Here is a 23,039-nt window from a genome sequence, read left to right on the forward strand (position 1 = left end):
ATGAAAGTAAAAAATCAACCTCGGCAGAATTTGAATTCAGATCACGGGTGAAATAGTGTTAAGCATTTTGTCATGTGTACTAACGATTCTACAAGCTCGCTGGCTTATTATAGTGCTGATCAATACGTTTTACATGGTATAAAATTATCATTGATATGGGGTGTCAAAAGGATATGTTTTATGATTTTGTTAAAGTTATTAGGTAGAATTGAAGCATAAAATATATCAAATTAAATTAATCTAAATTTAATCTAAAAGAAGGATTAAGAAAGAGTTTTGTTGTTTCTGTTTTTGCAAAAACCAAATTATAAAAAGATATTTAACAGGAAACAATTTTCATTTATCTTGTTAGTTTTATATTTGTCTTCGACAGTTTGGTGGATCGACAATAAAGGAAGAGTGTAAAACTTTTACATCATTAAGTTTGGTCTCTGGAAGTCCTGGGTTTAAATTCTTCCAGGATCGACTTCATTTCTCGTTCTTGTAAAGAAGCGTACAGTAAATACATAAACAAACTGAGATTGAAATGATCAGAAAATAAACCTTTCGAAACAAAAACCGAAAAATCTATATTCCTTGTATGATAATAACGAATTAGGTGATGGATTATATGTTGTACGATATTTACATCCGATTAAGTTGTGTGTTTATTTTCAGTAGGAATTGTCTTTGACTCTCATCATTTCAGGATCGATAAAATAAATAGCAGTAAATTACTTAGGTCAGTTTAAATGAAAACATCTCTCCTTTAAATTTTGTGCTCTTCTACTTAAGAAAATATTATATCCTGTTCGACTGTTACATGCTTTACGATATTTAAGACTCCATACTGATAAGTCGAACAGTACAAATCTCCAGTTCATCACGTGGTTATATTTACAGTTAATATAATTTCGTTAGATTTACAGACATTGATTAACCTCCTCAACTTTATTTCTGTTACTGACGTCTGTAATAATAATTTGCTGTAAATAGTTTAAATATTTCAACGACGTGCTCGGTGTGAGACAAAATTTAATGAAATGTACTGAACGGATTAAATTTGTCACTCTTAGTAACCATTACTTTTGTAAATTTACGGCTAATATCATGCAAGACAGACTGAAGTATCTACTCGAATTTCATTGCAACAATTATTGTATTTATAAATTAGAAACAGTATTGGATATTGAATTAAAACGTAGTTAAGTGAATGTCAGTTTATTGACATTTGCAACGAAAGTAGATTAAATTTCACCGCTGAAAGTAAAGGAATATATCAGCATTTCACCAACGGAAAAATGCAAATATATAAGTAAATATTACATGGTAAATACTGTAAGTATAAATACGATAAATAGTTGCATATCTTTTTCCACCAGCCTCAATATATATTTTTTTTAAATGGACACAACTTTCTGATGACTTGTTATCTACGGTAAGAGTCTTGCTGTTTTTGGTATAAAGGAATATGTTTTGAGATGCCACATTGCACTTTCTATTGTATACATGAAGGGAAAAAAAGACAGAGTATGAGAGGGTTCAAATCAAGTCGTTATAGCTCTATATAGATTTGAATTCGGACAAAACACATATGGTTGTACAACATAACATATTTTTTTTCTTTTGCTTGTTAGCTTGATTATGGTCCGAAATCCAAGACCATGTGAAATAATGAAATAATCGCCGTAAAAATAAAAATTTCCGAAACTAGTAAAGTTAATCTTAGTTTGAGTAAGATTACATGCATGAAAATAATGTCATGAATTGAGTTTTAAACTAAATAGTAGATAAAAGAAGCCAAGTATGAAAATATATTTCATTATCCAAAGACGAATGATAAAATAAGGAGACCTTTGCTTTAAAAAAAATTAAATTAAAATAATCCAATGTTTGAAAAGATATAGGAAAATATGGACCATGGTCGTAAAACGTAACGTTTCTACAGTAATTGTAAAATTAAAATTTAATTCCTTTGACGAATGTTTTCACATGAGTTCATAGATTTTATAAGGATCTACATGAATTTCTTGCTTGGATACATTTAACACTGGAGAAACCTGAATTATATTTACTATGATATAACAGGAAACTTCATATGTCTTGTGATAGGCGGAAACGTCAGAGCAGCACTATTTTGTTGCAATATATCTCTTTGTTTTTAGAATTTTAGATCTTTTCGGTTTGAACGGCAGTTTTTTAAAATAATTTCCACGTAACTAAACACTTTTAAACTTCGTATACTGGTAGAATGTGTTTATAAAACATCTTTTTCCCTTGGCTTTATTGAGAAAATTCTATAGTTTGTAAGATATTTGTTGTTTTTTTTCTTCAATTCTGCAATTTCAACTAATCAATGACATCTATTGAGGTGAAAACATTCTGTGCCGTATGAATATGTCCCTCGTTTAAGAAACAGATTGGGTTTATTTACATTTCTGAAGAAAAAAAGATACCCTCCCCCCCCTAACCTTAACCCTAAAACAGATTGAAATGCAATAGATCGATACTAGGGTCATAATTATGGGTGACAATTTCATATGACACCTCTTGAAAAAACTGCCGTTCAAACCGAAAAGATCCCGTGTCAGTCCAGTAGGAATCCAACTGGTGTATTTTGAATGATATTGGTTTCACATTTTTGTACAAGGTCAGTTATTTCGGGTGAGGGCGTAAGTCGATCACTTTGACTACAGTGCTCAACTGGTACTTATTTTATCGACACCAAAATGATGAAAGGTAACGTAGACCTCGTCGGAATTTGAACTCAAAACGTAAAGACGCTTTTTATTTTGCCCGGCGTGCTAACGGTTCTACCAGCTCGCCTCGTTTATTGTGAATAAAGTATTCGAAAGCTATCGGCGCATTAATTTTTAATAGATTACTTATCATTGACAACTAATGATTTCTGATTTAAGCAGAGAGATAGCAATTGTGTGGAGGGAATTAGTCAATACCATCGACCCTAGTACAAAACTGGTTCATTATTTCATCAATCCCGGAAAAAGAAACAGGAATACTGACCTCACCGGAAGTTGAATCTGGAACAGGAAGAACCGAAAGAAACACCGTGAGGCATTTTGTTTAACTCCAGCGATTCCGCCATCTATCAGTCTATTGAAATTATATTTCAGCATAAAGCAATCGCTTTCATTGGCAAAAACTCACTTGAACATGCTTTTCAAATCATCAGCAGTCAAAATCATGTTGAAACTATTTCTGTCTGCCGTGGTGTTATTTGAAGTGGTCGTATCATATAACTAAATTTTTGAATAAAACATTCTTTTCTACTCTAGGCTCAAGGCCCGAAATGTTGGCGGAGGGGGCCAGTCGATTAGATCTACCCTAGTACGTAACTGGTACTTAATTTATCACCCCCGAAAGGATGAAAGACAAAGTCGACGTCGGCGGAATTTGAACTCAGAAAGTAAAGTCAGACTGTTAAACATTTCGCCTGGCGTGCTAACGTTTCTGCCAGCTCGCCGCCTTTTTTGAACAAAATATTGGATGGCCAAAGGTGTATGTAACACAATCCACACGAACTTTGGCAAAGGCGTTTTATTCGAAATACTATTTTTGCGGATGGATTATATATATAAGAAACAGTCCATATATTTCGTAGCTAGTAGAACTTCGGAAGTAATAACTATCCATACATATTAGAAAATATTTGAAAGCAATTTACTCATTATTATTTTACATACGAAGCTTGGATTTTAACTGCTCCATTCCCTAATTTTGGATTTCTATTTGCATTCACAACAACCCTTACTGTTAATTGTAAGCTATACAACCATTTTATCAGCTTATCGAACTTCGATACTTCCCGTATCGAAGTTCGATATTGTTCCTGAAAATTGTTTTTTTTTTACCTTCTACGGACTGCTCGAAGCTTACTGTCTTCCTACACCTATTTTATTTTTTTGTTTTTGTTAGTTGCTGTTTGGAGTCAAACTTGGTTATGAAGACGTATGTTCGATGGCATTCTTTGAGTGTCCATTGTGAAATTTATTGAGCTTGAAGTTATCCATTGTATGCCGATATTGGAAATAGATTGGGTGCTATTTCTTTCTTGCCGAGTAAAACTTTTTAATGCCAAAGTACAGTATTTCATCTTACAGATTTAATAGATTTAAGTGTAGCTCACAAATCATTGACGTCTTTTAATTTATATGAAACACAGATCAAAAGGTTTTGTTCCTACATGAAACTGTCATCCACCTGATCACAACGCCAGTGATATTTCCTGATGGCATTTGATATTTTGAATCATTAAATATTCAGGTACCCTCATACAGACAACTGTGTAAGCGTTTATTAAGCTCTAGCATGTCTAGTTAGTATCATGCCAGGTGTGAAGACGTGTAGTTTAGAGGTTAAGGTATTCGGCTTACGATCGTAAAGTCGTGAGTTCGATTCCCGGTGGCGTGTTATGATCTTGAACAAGACACTTTATCTCACATTGCTCCAACCCACTCAGCTGGCAAAAATGAGTTGTACTTGTATTTCAAAGGGCCAGCCTTGTCACATTTTGGGTCACGCTGAATCTCCCTGAGGACTACATTAAGAGTATGCATGTCCGTGGAGTGTTTAGCCACTTGCACATTAATCTCACGAGCAGGCCGTTCCATTGATCGGATCGACTAGAACACTCATCATCGACGGAGTACCTTCTTTAAAAAAAATGATGCCTGGTAATACTACCCATTCAGTGGAAAACACCTCCAGATCCACAGCCACTTTGAGACAAATTTTGCCGCCTTTATGACCATGTCGACAACCTTTTGCCTAGTGACCTCCATGATGCCCAACATGTTGAAGGCTCTGCAGCAAAGCTGATCCTTAATATATTTGGAAGCGTTGAAAGTGCTTGATGGAAGTGTAGGGAAATGCTGAGAGCGTATACTCAGAGTGGAGAGTAAAAAAAGGGGCGTATATATTTTGATGGATGGGAAAGCGTGATAAAAAATAGCGTAACTGGAGTAAAAAAAAGAGACAATGAAATAAAATTATTAATAATAATGTTTTTAACACATCAAATTTACACCTGCCAAAAGCTATCACTTGAAAACAAAACAAAAAAAAAATACTTTATTTATTGAGGTACAAAATAGACCTTTTACTTTTCGAAGATATTCTTTGAGATGTTCACATTTTCGATATTTTATCGAGTCATATCAAGAACCCCACCTGAAGAATATTTCAAATTATTATTGCTTTTTATTAATTACCAAACAGTTCCAATTTCGTCTGATTGTACAGGGGTTTATGAATGTGCGTACCTGCATAAGTCTTTAGTTTATTATTAATATATGTTTGTGCAATGGCATTGTGCATTCATTCTGCATGTAGATATATCCGCAATCATATTTTCCCAAATATAATAATTATTTAACAGGACAAACAATAGTGTATGATAATTAGTTATATAAATAATTAGTTCAATAGATAGTCTTATTCATGTATTTCGATGTGATTCTGTGTGTGTATGTGTGTGTGTGCGTGTGTGTGCGTGTTTGTGTATGTGTGTATGTAAGGAGATATGTGAGTACATGTGGATGCGTTTGGTTAGTCAGTTTACATCGACTTCTTCGTCCTCAGAACAAACATCGTCATCAGAACATACATCACTGGGGTCTGGTTGATGACTGTGAAGGCTGTGAGGATTGTGTATGGTAAGGTAGCTTCTGTTCGGACTGTCCACGACCAGTTCATTGTTGTTGACCTTACTTCTGTTATTACTGTGAGATAGAGAGGCGGAATTAGTAACGATTACACTCGCGCCATTACCACCATTTATTTTGTAGCGACTATTATTACTGCTACTAGTACTACTACTACTACTGCTAAGACTGACACCACTAACTCCACAAATGTCAATAGTAGCAGCCCCAACACTAACTCCGAGACCTACACCAGTATCACTTCCAGCACTACTACTAGCTACGCATAATCCAGCATTGTTACTACCACCGCTACTACTATCTTTGCTATTGTCTCCATCTTGCCGTACATGAACTTTGCGATGTCGTTCAAGATTGCTTTTGTGACTTGTAGCATAATCGCAGACAGAACACACAAAATCTTTCTGACCGTTATGAACAGACAGGTGTCTTTTAAGCAAGGCTTTTCGACAAAATCGCCGACCGCAATAGAAGCACGTATAGCCATGGTAATGAAATATCATGGCATGTTCACGAAGAGATGCTTTCGTTGTAAAAAGGATGCCGCAACATTCTAGAAGTTTGGAGCAAGCTTGATGCATTGTCAACATATGCCGCTTGAGATTGTTTCGCCGGTCAGTTGTATAACGACACTGTGGACAGGGGAATACTTTACGGCCATAGTTCAATTGTGTCAGTGAATCTGTAAAAACGGGTAACATGGAAGGGAAAGGATCAGTAGGATGGATCAATTTTTGATGCCCTTGTAAAGATGAAGTAAAAGATAAGGCTGAATGTTTACTGTCGGGTAAAAACTGTTGATGAGCTGCTGCTTGTAAGAGACTTGGTGTGGTCGCAGCTCCGTGGCTGTTGTGACCCATAGCTGGGATGAAGCTCGATACTGCTGCAGCCGCAGCAGATGCGCTTGCTGCTACACTCACGGCCGTATTTCCATGTATGTTGTAGCACGGACCGTCAGGAATACTGCCACCAGGGGAGACACCGTTGCTGCTACTACTTACACCGTTACTACATACGGCGCCACTGCCACCAACAACAACAATACTACCAGTGCCATTTCCACTGTTGGCACCACTGGTCACAGTTCCTGTTCTTGCTCCAACAGCACTGTTAACTGCGGCAGCAGCGGCGGCGGCTGCAGCAGCAGCAGCTGAGGCAGCGCTCCTGTGAAACGCATCTGCTGCTGAAGATAGTCGGTGGATGGTTGGAGGACAGAACGATGACAGACAATGTTTATCAAACGAATAGCGAGTCCCATCGAGTTTCCACGCGCTAAATGGTATTTGGCAGATCGATCGTCCGGGTGGTGCACAACGGCTGCCAGTATCCAAACATGAACCCGGTCCAAGTAAAGCCACAGGTGGTCTGAAAATAGAATAAGAAACTCATATTATAGCAATATTGATAATATATATATATATATATATCAAAGAATTGGCATGTATAAACTAACATAAATAGTACCTTTATAATTGCACACATGCATGCATACATACAGACATACATACATGCTAAGTTTATTATTTAAGTATATATGAGCATGTCTAGACATGCAACTATATGGATGAGAATATATACATAAAACATACAAATTACATATATACATACATAAAGCATTCATAAAACAAAAGTACAAATCTGCACATATACATACATACATTCATACAAATATACCCTGTTGTTGATGTTGAAATTCCAATGAAGGAACCTTGGATCTAGGCTAGAAACCGGCTCTTTCTCTATTGGCAAAAAATCTTGAAATAAAACTGAATAATAGCATACGTACAAACCCGAGACCCTAGCAAGTGGCAGTATTCCATCACCATCGGAACCAAGAACTTCGGAGGCATAAGAAGAGAAAAGGAAGAACCTAAACGGCAGGAGAGAAAGGTTAGACAAAATCAACCACGCTCTCCATCGAACATTACCATGCAGTCAATGCGATCGACTCTTCTATGTAAGAATTGGTCTACAGAATAATCACGCCATCACCATAAAGGAAGCGTTCAACAAAGAAAATAAATTTTCGGATACGAGATAAAGCCGACAACGACGATGATATATAAATATATATATATATTATATTGTATATATATGATATTATATTATATTATATTATATTATATTATATTATATTATATTATATCATATTATATTATATCATATTATATTATATTAAAGGAAAATGGACAAAAAACCAAGGCGGTTGTTAATTTTCCTTTAATATATATATATACCTGCTGACTCGGAAGCCTACAACGGATCCCTATCTCCAGCCTTAGCTGTGAACTTGGAACCTAACAGATGATCAATCATAGTACTTGTGCAGCGTACCTATTGGTTTAGATTATCAGTGAAGTAAACCCCTTATATTCTTTACACATGCATACCTACATATATATATTGTATATATATGTATTGGGTCATCCCATAAATAATGCGGCTTTTTATATTTCTTTTATATTTCAAAATTAAGATAAACGAAGTTCCTTTTTAATCTAAAATATACTCTTCTTCATTTTATATAAATTTGCAAGTGTACCTGGTAGACTTGCAAGGCCCCTCTTCCAAAATTCACTTCTCCGTGACGAAAAATGCTCCTCCAGTACTGTTGTGACCTCGGCTACAAAATTCATTTTTTTCCGATGGCGAATGTAGTGGGTGGGGCATCGCTTCCCATTCAAACTGCTCCAACCTTTCAAATGTCATCCTCGCTGTATGTTACCGAGCATTATCCTGATGGAAGAATACCTTTCGTCTTGAAAACAAAGATGGGTGTTTTTCTTCTACCGCTGACTTAAGCCGCTGAAGCTGCTCACTGCAGATCTCCTTTGTTATCTTTTGGTTTGGGTTTAAAAGTTCAAAGTGACAAAACCTTTCATATCCCACCTAACAGATAACAACACCTTACGCGGGTGAAGACCTTCTTTAGCCTGGGGTGCTCGTGTTTCTCCTTGCCCTACCCACTGTCTTCGGCACTTGACATTTTTATAGACATTTTTCTATACATTTTTCTCGTCACCAGTCACTATTCGGTCCCAAAAATGTTCATTCGTGAGACGTAACAGAAAAGAAGAGCACACATTCACTCTCTGCACGCGATTAGACTCGGAAAGTTTATGACGAAACTATTGACCCAATTTGCTGACTTTTCCGATGACACACAGGTGTCAATGAATGGTTGAATGACCAAATCCAAGCTTCTCTGCTAGATTTTGTGTGAGCAACTCAGCTAGATTTTGTGTGAGCGAGTACACACGTATGTTTCTAATGTATCTATTTACATCTGTATGAGCGTGTGTGTGTGTGAATTTGTGTGTGTATGAATTTGTGTCTGTGCGCGCGTGTGTGTGCGTGTGTGTGTATAGTATTTTCCTTACGTGAAGATAAATATTTAACACAGAAAATATATTGAAGAAAAAATAGCCATGTTTAAAAAGCAAAGAATATTAAAATACAATGGTTAAAAAACTTACTGAACAATTTAAAAAGTTTAATTAATAAAAAAGCACATTTGGTAAGAATTAATTTAATTATAGTACAGTAATCCAGATACTTGCTTATTTGAAAATAATTAGTTAGGAAATTAACATTCTCTTGTATTTTATTGCAATCAATTTAATTACGCAACATTTCGATCAATAATCTCCATGATGACAGCACCTGAAGATGATTGAATAGTTCACCTATCGAACTGTTACCTAATTAAATGCAATTAATTTTACTTACAAGAGATTAAATATGCGAATAAATATTTCTTTGAGTAACGATATTAAAAAACAATTTAGTTCAATTCAAAACAAATCTTCAATAAGCATTTAAGTGTAACATATTAAAATATTTCATACTTTAATTAATTTCTACACCCACATCTTTTATAGACATACATTCACACACACACATACACACATATATATATATATATAATATATATATATATATATATATATCCTTATTCTTTTACTTGTTTCAGTTAGTTGACTGCGGCCATGCTGGGATACTGCCATAAAAATGGGTTTACTCGAACAAATCAACCCCCAGGACTTCTGGTTGTCAACCGGAGGCTGGAGGACAAACGCACACATACACACACATACGCGCACACACATAGATATACATACATACACTCAAACATGAATATATATATACTACGTATGTGGAAAATCGGTGTTTGTTTGTGGCGTTGTTAGCTAACTCCTCCTACATCTTTTATTGATTTTGATGAAACTTGACATGTGAGTAGAACTTGTGTCTGGAAACCTCATGACATACTTAAATTGTTGAAAAAAATCGATAATAGGGCCCCTGGAAAGGACCTTTGTATCTACCACATATAACTAATTTTTTTAAAGAACCCAAGGGAAATAACCCATAGCACGTGTACAATATTTTTTAAAAAACACTCAAGGGAAATAATCCATTTCATTGTTATGTTCGATTACTTGGAATATTAATTTTTGTGTGTGTCCTATTTCTAATTTTTGCAGACAATATCACTTTTATACTTTATTTGACACGTGAGTAGAACTCATGTCTGGAAACTTCGTGACATACTTAGATTGTTGAAAAAGAATCGATAATAGGCCCTTCTAATGGATCCTTCTATCTACTAGATATTACTAATAATTTATTTAAACAACCCAAGGAAAAAACACATACCACCTGCAGATTTTAGCAAAGCGATCAATATTTGATCAATTCTGCATTTCACTACTCACAGTTTTGAACTGCTAAACATTATTATTGCACTTCCTTAATTTGAATCTTAAAATTAAAAACTTCATTCATACATTTCTATACATACATACTATTTTGAATGCCCATTACTCTGATAATTCTGCATTTTTACGGTTACACTTTTTTCATGACAGTAGATATATTTTTTATTCCCCAACGTATTTGTAGTGGCTTCATGTAGGCATAGCGTGGATTCGATCCTCGAAGGCTAAATTTTATGTGTGTAGCCATACACACTCACGCATATATATATATATATATATATATATATATATATATATATACCCTTGTGTCCACGGTTCCTTGGTGGAGTAGTAAGGACACATGTGTGACATGCGACGTGTCTCTTTGGTTTGGTGGGGTTCATCGCTATCCAGGCTTGAGCACAAAAATAGAAAGACAGCGGTAGAGAGCAAAAGAAAAGAAAAAAAAGATCGACCAAATCACAGAACTGGTACTCTTGTGATTTATTAAAAGAAGGAAATCACTTCCGTAGGATTTGAATTCAGATCGTACACGATCGGAACGATTAGAGAAAATCGATCTACCAAACTGTAACGATGTAGCACATCAGCTACATACACCCCTACACGCTTGCAAACGCAAAAGCATTTATATGTATTTGTGTATTACATGTATATGTGAGTGTGTGTATGTGAGTGTGTGTGTGCACAAGTTTGTATTTGTTCTTGTTCAATAGTAATATTGTTAGTTGTTTGCAAGAGCATTATTCTCCACACTTGAATAAATGCTTGTCGTCTTTTAGCATTTATAAGGTCCATAATTGCAGTTTACCCACCGTCGTTGCTCCAATGTACTCCTGTTTCTGTTTCAAGTACTGAGAATACAACAGACTCTATTAATTTACTGGTAAAGCACATTAAAATCAATTAAGCATGAATGAATCTATGCGTACACTGGATTAATGATTTCCAGCACGACAAAATCTGCATCCTCTATCAACCTATATAGAATGAGAAGTAGCCGTCAAAAAGCAGCAGGGATGCTTATAGATGTGTGTGTAGGAGGGGTCAGTGTTTCAGTGTGTACAGTATCATATACATATATATATATATATATATAATATATATATCCCATTTCAACTATATGACATATGGCTTTAATTTTTAAGATATTAAGTTCTAGCTTAAGTATTATACCCGTTCTTTACTTACATATATATATATATATATATATATATATATATATATATTATATATATATATATATATATATATATATATAATATATATATATACTCACACACACACACACACACACACACACACCACACACACACACACACACACACACATATATATATATTTGATGTGCGTGTGTGTGTGTATGTGTGTAAAGAGATGGAATGGCCAAAGGAGGCCTTGAATGTCTTTGACCATAGGTCAGTTTGATAAGGACTGACTTTAGATTAGATAATAACAGCATCGACGCCCACATGCTAAAATTAACAACTAAATCAAGGATAGCCAGATTGCATTGCAAGTAACATATTGCGTTACCATTTGGGCTGCACACTTTTACATGTTTTTTCTTTCTTAAGTAGGGCTTTCTAATTTTTTGGTTTACTTAAATTTTTGTAGGTGCTGTATAACTACTTGTATGCTCCATAGCTCCTTATTCATTTGGCTAAAATAATATTTCCGGTGAATCAGTAAATTTTATACACTATAAAATCTGTTTTATAATACGCTCAAGGTTTGAAAACAAAGCAGCCGTTGTACTATAATTTTTATGAATCGTGTAATTATACTGCCATATGAAACAAAATTATCGAACTCAGGATTTAGACACTGGCGGTAGGCACTGTGAGTAGCCCTGCTTGACTAGAGTTTGCTTGTATGAATAAGCTTCACCAGTATTGGCGTGACTGGTAATTATAAACAGATTTAAATGTTTAAAATAATTTGTCGTTTTAAAGATAATTTAAGAACAATAATGGAATATTTACTGATGGGATCACTCAATACATGAGTAGAGTCAAACTTTTAACATCTGAATTGTCTGTGACTTCAGGGTTTCATCTGACGGCTTGTTCAACTAAGTCCAGTCAGCTCGGATTTTACAATGTGGCTGTGTGGTAAGTAGCTTGCTTACCAACCACATAGTTCTGGGTTCAGTCCCACTGCGTGGCACCTTGGGCAAGTGTCTTCTACTATAGCCTCGGGCTGACCAAAGCCTTGTGAGTGGATTTGGTAGACGGAAACTAAAAGAAGCCCGTCGTATATATGTATATATATATATATATATTATATATATATATATATAATATATATATATATATATATTATATATATATATATATATATGTGTGTGTGTGTGTGTGTGTGTCTGTGTGTGTGTGGGTGTGTGTTTGTGTGTCTGTGTTTGTCCCCCCAACATCGCTTGACAACTGATGCTGGCGTGTTTACGTCTACGTAACTTAGCGGTTCGGCAAAAGCGACCGATAGAATAAGCACTAGGCTTACAAAAAATAAGACCTGGGGTCAATTTGCTCGACTAAAGGCGGTGCTCCAGCATGGCCGCAGTCAAATGACTGAAACAAGTAAAAGAGTATCTAATGTTTTCACTGTATCCTCTTTTATTTAAGACGGTGAATTGAGGGATATTTTGCTACCATTTCTAGCACGACATGCGACGAAATAGAAGCTCTGGCATAATAAAGTTAATCAGAATTTGTCATGAAAGTTAATCAGTGAAATGTAGTCTGAACAAACTATTTTAATCAATCTCGGTTATACCTAAATTATAACCAGTTATGAGCAAATGATCAAAATACGATGTAAAGAAAACTTCAAAAAATTTGACAAACTAATCCACAGTTTTAAAATTAGGCGAGAGAAAAATAATGCGGTAGCAATAAAGTTCTATGCAAAGTGTGCAACAGTAGAATATGAGCTTACAAAACGTATTTAACAATGCTTATTTGTTGAACAGTAATAAACTCAAATTCGTAACAAACTATTTAGACAGTTTTTCGCTTAGCCACTTAACAAAATTAGAACTACAATTAGCAGTAATTATAGCTCATCATTTTGGAGAACTCATTAATATAGGAATTTCTTTCATCAATTAACTCTATAGAGCAAAATGCACAGTATTAACAAAAAGTTGTATTACTTATCCTTATTGGAAAAATATAAAACAACTTGATGGCTTAAGTATTAGTTCTTGATTTTGAATAAATTGATATTGATTTCAAATTTTGGCACGAGGCCAGCAATTTCCGAGAAGTGGATAAGTCTGTTACACAGACCCTAGAGCACAACTTGCACTTATTTTATCCGATAGGATGAAAGGTAAAGTCGACCTCGGCAGAATTTGAACTCAGAGCGTAAAGACGGACGAAATACCGCAAAACGTTTTCCCCGGCGTACTAACGATTCTTTTCTACTCTAGGCACAAGGCCCGAATTTTTCGGGGAGCGGGCCAGTCGATTAGATCGACCTCAGTATGCAACTGGTACTTAGTGTATCGATCCCGAAAGGATGAGAGGCAAAGTCGACCTCGGTTGAATTTGAACTCAGAAAGTAAAGACAGGCGAAATGCCCATTTCTTTACTACCCACAAGGGGCTAAACATAGAGAGGACAAACAAGGACAGACAAACGGATTAAGTCGATTATATCGACCCCAGTGCGTAACTGGTACTTATTTAATTGACCCCGAAAGGATGAAAGGCAAAGTCGACCTCGGCGGAATTTGAACTCAGAACGTAACGACAGACGAAATGTTGCTAAGCATTTCGTCCGGCGTGCTAACGATTCTGCCAGCTCGCCGCCGTAATGAGCAAATTGATATTGCCTGAGAGAAACGTCGACGGGTATCAGTGCGGGATGAGTGCGCGCACGTGTTTGTGTTTGTGTGTGTGTATGTGTTTATATGTGTGCCATATATTGCAACAAACGCCAAAATAAAATTGAACGACAGTATTGGGGTTGAATTCCTGTTACAAAAACTAGTGTGGAAGCTGTTGCATGAAACCGTGTAAAAGTTCTTGGGTGAAGAGTAAGTCAATACCCAAATGAACATAGCTATTTCAACATCTCCAAACTTTCGTGACGTTAATTCTCTCGTCTCTTAATGATATAAAATCATCTCATAAAATGCATTGAACACTTTCTCCGTTAGGCAGGTTCACATGCCACTGAAGTACTGCTGTCTGTTATATGTTTAGAGAAACTTTAAACGAGTTCCTTAGATCAGTGCTATGAGAAGATTAATGAGAGGTAACTGAGTGAAAAGAATGTTTTGCTTCTGAAATGCCTTAAATTGTAATTTTGTAAAAGAAATCTTCTAGATGCGAACAGTATTATGCAGGTAAATTGCATATGTTCTCATATGCAACAAAAATAGATCTATATTAATAGATCTATATTAAGAGGATTTGATAGTGAAAAAAAAAAATTCGTTTCCAAACACAAGTAGCGGTTTCCTGGTTGGTTTTCGGTCTGACATTCGGTGTTCGGTTGACTGTTGCTGACGATTCATAAGGTGGTGAAATCCCTAGTGCTGGCGAAATATCGTCAAGTGATATCAATGCATTTCAATATGCATGAAATATCCCATTAAATCATATCATATCATTTCGTCTGCGGTTACGTTCTGAGTTCAAATTCCGCCGAGGTCGACTTTGCCTTTCATCCTTTCGGGGTCAATTAAATAAATCATATCATGTAGACGACAAATGTGTCGTCTACATGATATGATTTCATGGGATATTTACCACAGTCTATGGCGTTATAAACAATACATGCAAGTTAGTTTGGATACGTTGATATTCATCACAAAGGCTGCTTCTATCGGTAATAGAAAATTTGTGTGCTTGTGTGTGTGTGTGTGTGCGTGTGTGCATGCGTGTTTATAAAAGTGCGCCTGCGTATGTGTGTGCGTGTGTGTATGCATGTGTATATATGTGTGTTAATGCGTGTGTTGTGTGTGTGCGCATATGTGTGAGTATGCGTGTGTGTGTACGTGTGTATTGTTTGCGTGAGTGTGTGTTGTGTGTGTGCGCATATGTGTGAGTATGCGTGTGTGTGTACGTGTGTATTGTTTGCGTGAGTGTCTGTCTGTATGCGTGCATCCGTGTGTGTGTGTGCACGTGTGTGCGCATGCGTGTGTATAAAAGTTCGCGTGCGTATGTGAGTGTGTGTATGCATGTGTATATATATGTGTTAATGCGTATGTTGTATGTGTGTGCGTGTGTTGTGTATGAGTGTGTGCGTGCGTATCTGTGTGTGCATATGTGTGTGCATGCGTATGTGTATACGTGTATATTCTTTGCGCGTGTGTGTGTGTGTGTGTCTGTCTGTCTGTCTGTGTGGGTGCGCCCGTGTGTGTGTGTGATGCATAATTTACTCGCAATATTTTGATTTTGAGTTACTTTCTCAACCATTGCATTCCATTGAAAATCTAATGCTACTTAATAGAAATTGAACTGGTAATCTTGAAAACTTCACATTGCATTCGGAAAAAAAAAATCAGTTATCATCACTTGCAAGCGAGCATGTGTTGCTAACGTACGATGCTTTGGATAATTGTCGTAAGTGCCTATGTACTCTCGAGCAGACATAGACCTCTCAACCACCCTTCCAACCCCTTGACTGCTGAACATCGAGGATGTGACTTCTACAGCTTTAGCACTAAAGTGATAAAAGACACATTAACCCTGTGAATCTTAAAAATCCTGTTTATGTATTTAAGACAGAGGCCTGCTATTACGGTCAGACAAAATTATAAATATATATATATACATACGTATATCGTATCTTCTTTCCATGTGGTATTTAGTTTCTTTGTTTTCAAATTTTTAATTACTAGTTGCGGGTAATAATTGTCACCGTTATTTGTTTCCCTCTAAAATATATTACTAAGTGATATTCTTTCGAACTTCTTCGTAATCTTTTGGTGTCCATACCACTGATAGAGACTACGAAAATGTAAATTTTTACTGGGGTTGGTTTTATTGCTTACTGCTGCAATTTGAATGCTTTGAAAGTGTCTTGCTAGTTGGGAAATACATGCATTCATGTTAGTTCTTCGTTCTGTTATATTTTCTCGACAGCTTCTTGTTGCTGGCGCCACCAGGAGGGATTCAATATTATGGTAAGGCGCGAAATTGCGTTTGACTCTCTGGCTGATAACTGATGAGGAGTTGGTGACCTTCTGTGTCTGTTTTCCGTTTGCTTGTACATTTATTATATATTTTAACTTAAAAATTAATAGAGCGCTACATACCATTGAGTGTATATATATATATATATATATATATATATATATATTATATATATATATATATATGTGTGTGTGTGTGTGTGTGTGTGTGTGTTGTGTGTGTGAAGGCGCGTGGCTCAGTGGTTAGAGCGTCGAGCTCACGATCGTGAGGTTGTGAGCTCGAATCCCGGACCGGACTGCGTGTTGTGTTCTTGAGCAAGACACTTTATTTCACGTTGCTGCAGTTCACTCAGCTGTAGAAATGACTTGCGACATCACAGGTGCCAAGCTGTATCGGCCTCTTTGCCTTTCCCTTGGATAACACTGGTAGCGCGGAGAGGGGAGGTCTGTATGCATGGGCGACTGCTGGTCTTCCATAAACAACCTTGCCCGGACTTGTGCCTGGGAGGGTAACTTTCTAGGTGCAATTCCATGGTCAGTGTCGTTACCGAAGGGGGTCTCATATATATATATATATATATATATATATATATATACACACACATACATACATACATACATACATACATATATATATATACATATATACATACTGACGCGTATTCTCCAAATCCAATTTAATAGTGACACAGTGAAGATTTGTAAGATATTCCAAAAGTGTCCATCTAAGATTCTTATGTGAATAAATACACACACTTGGGTGTATGCATCAATAGTTCAACCTATACACCAACAGAATCACATATTTACTAACACCGAGAACTCTCTTAACTCAAAAAGGTCTTGTCACTGTGTTAGCGACCGGCTTGAACTCTCTTTAAGTAGAAATTAAATTAAACTGAAAGAAAAATCATACATATATGCATACAAATATAAATATAAATACATATATACACAATGCGTACACTCTAGGCATAGGAAGTTATTGTTGTCTTGAATAATATAGCAGGCATAAATAACGGTTAACAAAGAAAAACCTTTGTAACTGAAGAACAAACTGAAAAATCAATTCACGCACGTTTAAGTATCTTTGGGTTAGAGAACAAACTTATATATGTTATATTCTTTTATTTATTTATTTATTTTATCTATCTATATATTTATTTATTAATTTATTCATTTATGTATTACACACACATATATGATATGCTTGGTTTTATCCAAAATTGAAATTAAAAGCAGTTGAACATTAAATCGAAAGATCACCCTTGCAACTTCTTAGAGTAGCACACATATTTTCATACACGGAAAAGGTTGATAGTAACTTGGAAGTTTCGGCAGAATCGTTAGAGCAACGAAAAAATTGCTTTGCACTATTTGTTTAGGCTCTTTACATTAGAAGTTCAAAAACTGCTGAGGTCAACATTAGTTTTTCATGCTTTCAGGGTCGATATAACAAAGTATTATTCAAGTACTGCGGTCGGTGGTATAGACTAATCCAACTACACTTAAAATTTATAACTTTGTGCATAAACCAGAGACCATTACAATTAAGGCGGGAGCATGTCAGAATCCTAAACACATCGGACAAAATCCTAAGCGGTATTTTTTCCGGCTTTATATTCTAAGTTAAAATTCCGTCGAGATTGACTTTGGCTTTCATCCTTTCAGGGTCGATGAAATAAGTACCATTTAAGCACTGGAGTCTAGGTGGTCGATAGCCCGACCTGCCTTAAAATTTCAGGCTTTGTGCCTATAGTAAAAAGATTATCAATAATTACTAAGTGTATCAATTTTGCCTAAGCAAAAGTTTGATCCCTTGGTTCAGTTGAGTCTCATGCTTGGTCATAACATCAGTTAATTCCTTTCAAAACTTACTTTTAACTGTAGCATTATTAGTGTTATTCACTCTAACTGTAGCCACTGGAACGTAAAGAGCCGGAATAAATACTGAAAGGCATTTTTTCCGATACTTTAACGATTCTACAAAAAAAAAACACTACTGCCCTTAATAATTTCTATAATAGGGAGAAGCTCAGCAGGACGACTGCCTCAGCATGTTCCTTCGACCAACCATGATCTGATGTGGAGGCTCTGAATTTGAGCCTGTGGTCATGCTGGTTTGATGAATCTGCTCTGCCACACTGGCTCAACATGGATTGGCAGATTGATGCAGTTTTTATGCTCTTACACAGGAGTAGTTAAATTGATTACATAAACCCCAGTGCTCAACTGGTACACACACACACACACATACATATGTATGTATTCATGTATGCATATGTGGGTCTGTGCATGTATGAGTAACCCATAATTTACAAATCTATTATAATTGAAAAACGACCAAACATGGACAACTTTCTATGTTAGTTAACCGATTATATCTTATATGAATATTAACTAAAGTGTCTTTATTGTGCAGCCTCGTAGTAAAGTATACATTTAAGAAAGTATTAAAGTATATATTTCTAAGAAAATACACACGTTTGAGCTGGAGTTAAACATTTATGAGTATGCTAACATACTTGAATATACATATAGAAGAATAATAATTTACATGAATGTGTGTTACTTTACGCTTTCAAACTTCAAATATGCAAATAATTATAGATATAAATTTATGTATATAAGAACATTCATATGCAGACACACGTAATATTACTATACCTATGCATATATGTGCGCAGCTATGAGTGTATATATATATATATATATATATATATATATATATATATATGATAAGGATATATACATTTGTTTGTATGTAATGTAGAATGCAGGAACATCTGTTGCTCTAAATGAGTTTATTTGTAAAATATATGATAATGTTTTTGTAATGTTTAAATATGAATAACCATGCAGTCTACTAGACGTAATATGAAACATGCTGGAAAAATAAAGCAGCCCGTTGCATATACATATGTGTGTGTGTGTTTGTGTTTGTATACTATGCATGTATGTGTGTATGTCTTTCCATCTATGTTTGCCCCCCAATAACCGCCTGACACTCAGTGTTGGTTTGTTTACGACCTCGTAACGTAGTGGTTCGACAAAGTTGACCGATAAAATAAGTGGCAGACTTTAAAAATAAGTACTTGTATCGATCTTTTGGACTAAAGCCCTTCAAGGCAGTGTCCCACCCTGTGCTACAATTCATTGACTGACACGAGTGAAAGATAAACGATATGGAAAAAAAATCATGTGTTTTTCACACTCATCAAAGTATTCATTATTTAATTATTGTAAGATATGTTAATTTGTTGTTTAACATATATGTAAAAAGGTTATTTTCGATAATAAACATTGGTTTCAAATTTTGGTACAAGGCCAGCAAGTTTGAGGGAGGGAGTAATTCGATTACATCAACCCTGCTGCTCAGCTGGTATTTATTTTATCGAACCCGAAAAGATGAAAGTCGACCTCGGTAGTATTTGAACTCAGAACATAAAGGCAAACGAAATGCTACTAATCATTTTTCCCGGCGTGCTAACGATTCTGCCTGCTCGCTATCTGTTTGGATAAGATATATTATTTTCTACTCTAGGCACAAAGCCCGAAATTTGGGGGAAGGGGGGGGCAGTCGATTAGATCGATCCCAGTACAGGACAGGTCCTTAATTTACCGACACCGAAAGGATGAAAGGCAAAGTGGACCTCGGCGGAATTTTGACTCAGAACGTAACGGCTGACGAAATACCTATTTCTTTACTGCCCCACAAGGGGCTACACACAAAGGGGACAAACAAGGACAGACAAACGGACTAAGTCTATTATATCGACCCCAGTGCGTAACTGGTACTTATTTAATCGACCCAGAAAAAATGAAAGGCAAAGTCGACCTCGGCGGAATTTGAACTCAGAATGTAACGGCAGACGAAATTCTGCTAAGCATTTCGCCCAGCGTGCTAATGTTTCTGCCAGCTCGCCGCCTTAGTAAATAAATCATTCAACAATCATCCAGTTCTTTGCCATTTTCATTCTTTATGATTATATAGGATCGTCATTTCAGTCAGTCTTTCCCTTATTCTCATAAATTTCATTAGTCCTGTTTTTGCTTGGGAGTAGGGAGGAGTTATGAGTTACAGTATTCTATAGTTGTTATTGCCATGTTTGTAACTATAATTTGTATAAATATTCCCATCGCTATTGGTATATCTTGGTATTAATGATTGCGAAGGCTTTGCCTTTTGTTAGAGACTTGGAAAATATAGAGTTAACATCTCCACCTTAGCGAAGGCGGAGTTGTTGTTTTCAGTCGTGTTTGCTGTCGATTGTCGGAAAGTACCAAATATTAATTAAAATACAAGAAAATTGAGTAAAAGCAAACCGATGTTTCTGTGTTAAATATACAAATCTCTTCCACTTACACAGAGATTTTTATACAGATATTTTATCTTTTGTCTTTTATATCTTTCACTTGCCTTAGTCATGAGATTGCCGCCAGGCTGGAGCACTGCCTTGAACACTTTTTAATCAAATAAATCGACACCAGCATTATTTTTCAATCCTGGTACTTATTCTATCGGAATCTTTTGCCGGACCGCTAGATTACGAGGACGTAAACACACCAACATCGGTTGCCAAGCAGTGGTGAGGGACAAACACAAATATATATATATATATATATATATATATATATATAATATATAAACAAAATATGTGGGAAATTCTGTCTGTGAGTGTGTTTGTGGAGTTCTTAGCTAACTCCTCCTACATCATTTTATCGATTTTGATGAAACTTGACACGTGAGTAGAACTCATGTCTGGAAACCTCATGGCGTACTCAGATTGTTGAAAACATTGATAATAAGGCCCCTAGAAGGGATCCTTATATATATATATATATATATATAATATATATATATATAATATATTTTATTTTAAAAACCAAGGAAAATAACCCTTTTATTTTCCTAAATTATTTGGTAAAAATGAAATCGAGTGTGCTTGTTTCTTAGTATTTGAACTGTTAGAGTTATTTTCGCAATTTATCCAGTACAACCCTTAAACAAGTAAATAGTATTTTTCTAAACAATAAAGCTGCTTATTTCGGTTAGTGACTTATTCACGTATATACCAACAATAGCGCCCCTGAAAGTAATATTCTCTGGGAACGCACAAAAGCCCTTTTCAGAGTTATTTACTTTGAATTATTATCTCATATCTGATTAGCCTGTTATTACTTAACATGCTTCACGATTTTAGTATACATACCTTAATAGTATTTCCTCCTATGTTCTATATACTCTGGGAACGCATTAAAGCCCTTTTCGGGACTACATGCTTTGTATTGTTGTTATTGGATCAGTGAAACAATTATGAGAACAGAACCAAAGGATAAGCCCCGCTTTCCCGGGAATTACCGAGTACGTCAGCTAGTATATATATACACATATATAAGCGCAGGATTGACTGTGTGGTAAGAAGCTTGCTTACAAACCACATGGTTCCGGGATCAGTCCCACTACATAGCACCTTGGGCAAGTGTCTTCTACTATAGCCTCGGGCTGACCAAAACTTTGTTATTGGATTTGGGATACGGTATCTTAAGAAGCCCATCGTGTATATATATATATATATGTGTGTGTGTGTGTGTGTGTGTGTGTGTGTGTGTGTGTGTGTGAGTGTGTGTGTTTATGTGTGTGTATGTCTTTGAATCTTTATTTGCCCCCACCCATCACCATCACTTGATAACCTATTGAATAAGTATTAGGCTTACAAAGAATAAGTCCTGGGCCGATTTCTTCGACTAAAAAGCCTTTTTAAGGCGGTGCTCCAGCTTGGCCGAGGTAAAATGACTGAAATAAGTGAGCGATATACTGTGCTTGTGAAGACCTGTCGGACCGAGTGAAATCGTAGTCGTGGCCGATTCCAGCACCTCCTGACTGGCACCCGTGCCGGTGGCACGTAAAAGACACCCACTACACTTGGTTGGCGTTGGGAAGGGCATCCAGCCATAGAAATCAAATCGGAACCTGTGAAACTATCCAATGCATGCCAGCATGGAAAGCAGACATTATATGATGATGATTATGCATGTGTGTATGTATGTGTGTGTGTGCGTGTGTATAAGATGGACCTCTTTCAGTTTCTATCTGTCAAATCCATTCACAAGGCTTTGGTCGGCTCGAGACTATAGAAGATACTTGCCGAAGGTATCATGCAGTGGGACTGAACACGAAACAAGTCTCTTACCACACAGATACTAGACACATCCACATACACAGACACAGAGACTTTCATATATAATGTGTGTATGTGCGTTTGTGTGTTAACAGAAAATACGAGAGAGGAAGTAGATGAGGAAGTATATTACATATCACTAATCGGTATCTGTACAAATGCTGTTGTTTGATGGTTGCCAGCTCGCAGAAAAAATGATACGCTACGTTATGTGAAATTAATCAATGTTACATCTGGAGTTAATTGATTGTTAAGCAGTACAATTGTTATTCATAACATATTTATTCCAAATATATGTTATCGATAACAATAGTACGGTTCAATAA

At 36.0% G+C, this 23,039-nt stretch overlaps 1 protein-coding gene across 1 annotated transcript in view; it reads right to left on the reverse strand.

Moving 5' to 3' along the window:
- Nucleotides 1-5,088: 5,088 nt before the first annotated feature.
- LOC115217704 (transcription factor hamlet-like) overlaps nt 5,089-23,039 on the reverse strand; it is a 139,518-nt gene continuing 121,567 nt past the window's right edge. The window contains exon 2 of the mRNA XM_029787463.2: nt 5,089-7,028. Coding sequence (XP_029643323.1) covers nt 5,552-7,028 — 1,477 coding nt within the window. The 3' untranslated portion in view covers nt 5,089-5,551. The remainder of the gene's footprint in view (nt 7,029-23,039) is intronic.

The sequence above is a fragment of the Octopus sinensis genome, linkage group LG1 (genome assembly GCF_006345805.1).
Source record: "Octopus sinensis linkage group LG1, ASM634580v1, whole genome shotgun sequence".
Classification (NCBI taxonomy): domain Eukaryota; kingdom Metazoa; phylum Mollusca; class Cephalopoda; order Octopoda; family Octopodidae; genus Octopus; species Octopus sinensis.